Source organism: Penaeus chinensis, chromosome 31 (genome assembly GCF_019202785.1).
Source record: "Penaeus chinensis breed Huanghai No. 1 chromosome 31, ASM1920278v2, whole genome shotgun sequence".
Classification (NCBI taxonomy): Eukaryota; Metazoa; Arthropoda; class Malacostraca; order Decapoda; family Penaeidae; genus Penaeus; species Penaeus chinensis.
In genome coordinates, this window is record NC_061849.1 from 31,258,328 (window position 1) to 31,265,827 (window position 7,500).

The following is a 7,500-nucleotide window of genomic DNA, read 5'->3' on the forward strand; positions in this document are numbered from 1 at the left end:
AGACTTTGGTATGGTGCTACCATATGTGTATGTGTATGTGTATGTGTATGTGTATGTGTATGTGTGTGTGTGTATGTGTATGTGTGTGTGTGTGTGTGTGTGTGTGTGTGTGTGTGTGTGTGTGTGTGTGTGTGTGTGTGTGTGTGTGTGTGTGTGTGTGTGTGTGTGCTTGAACAAGTGCATGTGTTTGCTTCTATTTCGAGGTAAATCTTTAATAATCTTAATAATTATTATTTTCATCTTGTTTGGAGCCCTTTCTTCACTTCAAACTTGATATAATTTTCAAACATTCACATTTACTTCAGTATATAAATTCAAAAGAATCTATTATACAACATCGTCTTTTTTTATCTGTCAGTTCTCCTGAACTAAACTCTAAACAAAAATGTATTTTCTGCTATCTATCAATTTTGACACAAAAGGTAAATGCGTGGTAGGACATGACATTCACTGTAAATTTGTCACAAGGCCTTTTCATATGGGAAAGTGAATATTTGTAGGCATACTTCTGGTACCTCCTACGAATTTATACAGCTGTTCAAAAATACAAAACACTTCATTGTCGAGTTATCTCTCTCTTCCTTGGTTGACATATAACAATGTACATTATGTGTCTTCTGCAGAAATTCAGGAATAGAGTCATAGTCAGTTTCAAAAATCATCTCATCTTGTATCAAGTGTGGCAGTCAAATCTTGATGATTTTTTTAGATAAAAATATAAAAATCTTCAAAAACAATGTTTTTGTCTAATACAATATCAGTCACAAAAGCAATTCAAAGGGAAATGGCCATGATGTAACTCATAATTATGAAAGGTGGAAACATTCAAGATTAGACTGCTATAAGATGCGTGTAACCCAGCAGCATCAGCGAGGCTCGACACAGCATGGACAAACAATGCAGCCAACAAACAAACAAGACAGAAAGCACATAGAGAGCACAGAGCATCAAGAGAAGATTAGGTGGTACGAAAGCCCAATAAATTCAGTTCAACTGTGGTTTCTACATTTGTTTCTACAAGGTCCAGTGTTCTTGAGATGAAATAACTATACTACTGTACATTCCTTGAAAAAATCTACTTAATAACTACAGTGTTCGTGGACTGATCCAATGCTGTTTCATCGAACCTTGCTAACTGCATTTTACACACGTTCAGGTGAGTTGGTGAAAACAAACTTCATGCCACTTGCGTTTAACTAAGTTTATTGGGCATTTTCTCCAAGACTGTGGTACAAACTAGCTAACATGGTTAGTTTGTGCTGCAGTTAGTAGCAAGCCAATAGTTAGCCAAGCCATGTTAATAAATTGATCATAGCCAATAAGTTACCCCTGTTTTCGACAATGACTCGGCAGATTTAGGTAAACTGCATACAGTCCTCATCGAGTCACCAGTTAGCATTCTAGTGTCCCTAAGAGCACAGGGAAATAACCTAGTACAAGTTAGTAAGTGCAAAGTGAAAACTAAATTACATATGTATTCACTGTCTTAATAATCAATGCTTTCACACCATGCTCTCAAGTGACTGGAAAACTGACACACAGAGAGTTACATGTTCACATACAGCACCACAGTTCACATTGGAAGTTCCTAGCATTGCACAAGAAACTACATGTGCGCTGTACATGATTTGTAATTAGCTGTGAGTATCTTTCTTACCTGCATCAGTGCAGTGGACACTCCAGCCTGATATACCTGATGCCTTGGCACTATTCCAAAAATTTGACATATTCAGTTAGTATAAAAGAAAATCAAGAACTGTTTCCCTGATCATGGTATTCCAATCAGCCAGGAAAAGAGACATCTAGGTAACTGTGTTTCAAAATTAACTCTTAGTATCTGAAGAAGTGAGGCTATGACAAAATTGGCCTCAATGAAACAATAGGCTGGTGTAATCCATTCACTGGCATGTGCTGTTAGAAGAAATGAAGATAACAAGATGTTGGCTTCTAAACTAAAATGGTGTTAGTCCTGCAGACAGTAATAACAGTCTCCTGCTGACACAATAATCACAAATCTTACTTTTCATGTTTTTACACTTTCATTTGAGTATTAACTTCCTATTACTGTCCACAGATCTGCTTTACTAATCATTCTGTGATGGTGTAGAGAAAATGCTGGTGACCTAAGCAACTTCGCTCTTGAGCATAATTTCTATCATAATTTGTTTTTTGAGATTCACTATTCTTAAAACACGAGATAAATAAATATCATGAGATACGATCACTATCATTCAAACATTTGAATTAAAATAGTAACTAAGTTTTACACTACAATAAGATACATCATCATAACCTACCATCATATATCATAGGCTATCTTAAGTATATAATCAACTAGCAATTTTGTTTTTTGTATAAGCAAAATGTACATATTACACTCTTTGATAATCACAATTCGTCTCTAAACACATAAAAACCTCTACAGTATATGGCATAGGTGTCATGTCTACATATAAAAATAATCCTCTTTAAAAGGCAATATATATATATATAAGTGACACCACCAGTGGCTCTGACCTTAGGCTATTACAATAAGGCTTAACTTTACATCCATAGCTAGGAGAGTGAACCTTACTGAAGCTGATTCTAAGGCCTGAAGTCACTGGTCTCATAGCATTTGGGATCCCTATGGTATGGATTGGAATAGTTTCTTCAATCATTAACATCTAATGAATTGATTTGTCGAACAGTAATATTTTCCATTAGTCAATTTCCCATTTTTTCAATTGGCAATTATCCTACCATGAAGCAATGGATTAGAAAATTTAAATTACAAATTAACTTAAATTCAGTAACAGAGGACTATTCTTTTGAAGTCATCACTATTTAAATGCTATGAAAGCTGGAGAAAATGAATATTTGAATAAATCATCCAGCTAGGGTAAAAAATGTAATATCCTTTCAAGATATAAAATGTTATTCCTTACATTCTTTCTGCTCTATAGAAGGAATGAAAGTGATCAGAAGCCTTTTCTCCAAACTATAGAGGTCTTAGTACTGTTTTATCAATCACCATTAAGTACTCTACTCACAAGGTTAAAAAAGACAAAGAACATTTAGTATGACTGCAAAAGTTAAGCACAATAAGTGGATGAAATTTATTAGCATATCTGAGTGGTAATGTGTACATATGCATGTGCATGTGCATTTATGTACAAAAGTGCTTTTTTTGAACTTTGTATCTGCATGATATTCTCACTAGAACCTCATGACACTCAGAAGCTTTGCAACTGTGCAAAATTGGTCCCACAGATTACTAAGGGAATATCTATTATATATTCTCTGCCTTACATTCAAGTGAGAGGGAACTTTTGGTTTTTCTTTTAGATGCTTTCAGAAGGGAAAACAAAGATATGAAGTAAGGCATTTTGGAAGTTATTGGTCTATTAGAGAATATTAGTTCAACAACCATGGCAAAGTTGTGTATGAGAGGCAATTTTTAGAAAATATTAATTTCAGAATAATGTGTTTCATTCTTCTATAAGTCTGCAGAAAGAACATTTCTGTTTTGACTATTCTGAGCTTCAGTCCCCTTTAAGTTCTTAAAATCAATGAAAAGGACATAATACTGAAATGTATTTCATGACTGTTCATTAGCTGATCTATTTTCTTATGGGAAACAAGTGGGAACCAGCAATGAGAAATGGAGTCTGGTATTTACTACAGCCTCTATAGTATGGTGAACTGACCAGCAAGAAAGAATCCTAAATCTATCATTTAGCTTTCATAGTCTAGGCACTACTTATTCTAATCCTTGGGCGTGCATAATCTTGAGAGACTTACTAGGGTTCACATCAGTCATGGCTTCTTCCCTATACATTACCTGGAACATTTTTCTTTCAATCTGAGTCATTTGTTTACCTTCTTTTATAAGCAGTTCCTTGTGTAACTTGCCATCTAAAGTCTTCTTTATCCTATAGCTAATGTGTGTCATATTAACTAATTTAGTGACTAGAAATGACTAGTGTTTGTTTCCAGTTTAATAAACCCAAACTCTTAAAAAAAAAGAAAATATGAAAGAAAAACTGAAGGAACAAAGGATTAAGGCATAAACCAATAAATAAGCAACACTATAAAATTAATACCCATGCAAATTATCCAGCATGCAATTAAAAACAAAACAAAAATGAAGAGAGCAGTGTTGTTCAAACAAAGGCAGTGATCCAATGGTATTGCCATCATGCAGTATTAAACTTGTGCCCCACATTGGACTCCACTGTAGGAATGTACATTACGTGACGTATGACGATGACTCCAATTTTCACGGCAGGCACTAAAGTTTTTAAAATATTCTGAATGTTGAAATCAACTTTTGTAAAACACATGAGCTACAGAAAAGTAGTATACACATATGGAGAGATAACTCCAAAATGAAAAGAAAGATTGAGAACTATAATAAACAAAAACATGACTAGTTGACTGGTAACAAATCATAAAAAAAAAGAAAACAGGGAAGAAAATTGATAAATTACATCCTATAAACATACACCAAACAATGTGTCTGAGATATTCTCCTTCTAATTATGCATGTCTGTTTGTCTGTTCTGAATGCACATGTGTATGTGTATGTATATGTGTATGTGTATATGCATGTGTGCGTGTGTGTGTGATCATGTGTAAAAAAATTTCTCTCTATTTACTGTAAGTGATAATACCTGTCTATTAATTTGGGTTTTGGAATACACAAAGTATTCTTAAACTTCTTGTTCAAAAAGAGATTCTAAGAAAAGCTTTTAATTTGGTAAATCATCCCATATTACTTTTAAACTCTGTCTATGACTAGAAGACTATAAAAAAAAAAAAAAAAAATCTTAGTATTGAAAATTTGTAGATTAATTTTTAATTTTCCTATTATCTTCTAGTATTTTCCTCCTTCAACTTTCTGCAAATTACTAAAAGCCTATAAATTAATTAAAAAAAAGAGAAAAAAAAAGAGATTATATGAAATGAAAAGATATATTGAGTATTTCCCTGATCCTTCTCAACCTGTTTCAACAACTACTACTTCACCAAATAAGACTAAATCGCTTCTTCTTTGGGATGTTATTCACGCTAATCTTTTTCATGGGTCCAGTGTGGTTTTTGCGTGGCTTGAAGAGGTTTACCTGGAGTCCCACTTTGATCTTCTTGGTGAGGGCTCCCTGGGGGAACACTGCCTGGACCTGTGGTACAACTGTTGATGACACCATTCCTCCCTCAGGTCCGATGGCATGGACCTAGAAAAAATTAAACAAAATACCAAAGATAAAGAGGGCAGCAATATTACAAGAACATTACACCAATAACAATGAAAATTCTATTTACAGTATACATAATATTTACCAAACTAATATTAACAACCAGTGCTTATAGGATGTTGGAAATTAAAATCAACATCAAATACATCAACGGTTAAAATGAGACCAAGCTCACAAGTAACAACTGACCTCTTGTCGGATGCGTGTAACAATAGCGAAGTACTGTGGGAAGTCAGTTGTGAGGATGCGTGTGATGCGGTTGGTGTTGAGGTCCTCTAGTTGCTTCAACTCTGCAAAAGTAAAAATAAGAATAAATTGATTCACTACCAAAACTAGATATTGACAATGAAGAAGATTATATTTTTGAAGTTTTACTGCAAAACAAAATGTGGTAAATGGCAGTCTTAAATCTACAAAGAGATGTCACTTGAGTTCTTCAAAATATAACAGTAATCACATATGCATCTTTAAAGTCATTTACTTGAAATCTTATTTTACCTAACTATCATCATATCAAGATGGAAGTTTTCAATCACTAACCTTCACCATCGAAGCTCTCGTTCAAGACCTCCTGCACAGCTTCCTCAGTGGCCTCCAGTGTATGTTCACGCCAGGTCTCTCCATTGTCTGAGCGAAGGATCACAATCTCACGCTCCTTGCCACGCAGGGAGGCAAAGTGTGGCACCTCGATAATAACAGGGCTGCAGATAGAAATAGAAATTAGTTTACAATCATAGTGTTAATTTCATTTATTGCCATATAGGATTAATGAGGAAGAGGGATGCAAGAAGAGTGGGGAAGATGGAGAGGAGAGAGGATGGGAAGGGGGAAGGAAGGAGGGAGCACATTCAAATAATCATTAAAAAAAAAAAAAAAACTTAGTATTGAAAATTTGTAGATTAATTTTTAATTTTCCTATTATCTTCTAGTATTTTCCTCCTTCAACTTTCTGCAAATTACTAAAAGCCTATAAATTAATTAAAAAAAAGAGAAAAAAAAAGAGATTATATGAAATGAAAAGATATATTGAGTATTTCCCTGATCCTTCTCAACCTGTTTCAACAACTACTACTTCACCAAATAAGACTAAATCGCTTCTTCTTTGGGATGTTATTCACGCTAATCTTTTTCATGGGTCCAGTGTGGTTTTTGCGTGGCTTGAAGAGGTTTACCTGGAGTCCCACTTTGATCTTCTTGGTGAGGGCTCCCTGGGGGAACACTGCCTGGACCTGTGGTACAACTGTTGATGACACCATTCCTCCCTCAGGTCCGATGGCATGGACCTAGAAAAAATTAAACAAAATACCAAAGATAAAGAGGGCAGCAATATTACAAGAACATTACACCAATAACAATGAAAATTCTATTTACAGTATACATAATATTTACCAAACTAATATTAACAACCAGTGCTTATAGGATGTTGGAAATTAAAATCAACATCAAATACATCAACGGTTAAAATGAGACCAAGCTCACAAGTAACAACTGACCTCTTGTCGGATGCGTGTAACAATAGCGAAGTACTGTGGGAAGTCAGTTGTGAGGATGCGTGTGATGCGGTTGGTGTTGAGGTCCTCTAGTTGCTTCAACTCTGCAAAAGTAAAAATAAGAATAAACTGATTCACTACCAAAACTAGATATTAACAATGAAGAAGATTATATTTTTGAAGTTTTACTGCAAAACAAAATGTGGTAAATGGCAGTCTTAAATCTACAAAGAGATGTCACTTGAGTTCTTCAAAATATAACAGTAATCACATATGCATCTTTAAAGTCATTTACTTGAAATCTTATTTTACCTAACTATCATCATATCAAGATGGAAGTTTTCAATCACTAACCTTCACCATCGAAGCTCTCGTTCAAGACCTCCTGCACAGCTTCCTCAGTGGCCTCCAGTGTATGTTCACGCCAGGTCTCTCCATTGTCTGAGCGAAGGATCACAATCTCACGCTCCTTGCCACGCAGGGAGGCAAAGTGTGGCACCTCGATAATAACAGGGCTGCAGATAGATCATATGTAAATATACACACATCAAGGTATGTGTATGTGTACATTTGCTTTTAATCCACAAAGCTAGTACAGTACAGTAAATGAAATACATAGCCCATGGAAATATTCCCAACATATGAAATTATTCATAAATATCAATACTGAACACGAAAATAATGACCATGTTGACAATCTATCTACCAAAAATGAAACAAGGACACAACCAAATGATGCCTTCATCTGGGTTCAATAAAGTGGAATTTCCATT

At 34.8% G+C, this 7,500-nt stretch overlaps 1 protein-coding gene across 2 annotated transcripts in view; it reads right to left on the reverse strand.

The window, feature by feature from the left end:
* The window catches only part of LOC125042247 (ankyrin-2-like), an 82,234-nt gene extending 74,985 nt beyond the window's left edge, over nucleotides 1-7,249 (reverse strand). The window contains exons 1-3 of one of the 2 annotated variants that reach the window (XM_047637774.1): nucleotides 7,082-7,249; nucleotides 6,731-6,831; nucleotides 6,410-6,520 (exon numbers count right to left, since the gene is read on the reverse strand). In XM_047637774.1, coding sequence (XP_047493730.1) covers nucleotides 6,410-6,493 — 84 coding nt within the window. In that variant the 5' untranslated portion in view covers nucleotides 6,494-6,520; nucleotides 6,731-6,831; nucleotides 7,082-7,249. Of the gene's footprint in view, nucleotides 1-5,105; nucleotides 5,217-5,426; nucleotides 5,528-5,777; nucleotides 5,949-6,409; nucleotides 6,521-6,730; nucleotides 6,832-7,081 lie in introns of those variants that run through there. The other variant, XM_047637773.1, reaches the window with a different exon arrangement.
* Nucleotides 7,250-7,500: the final 251 nt, after the last annotated feature.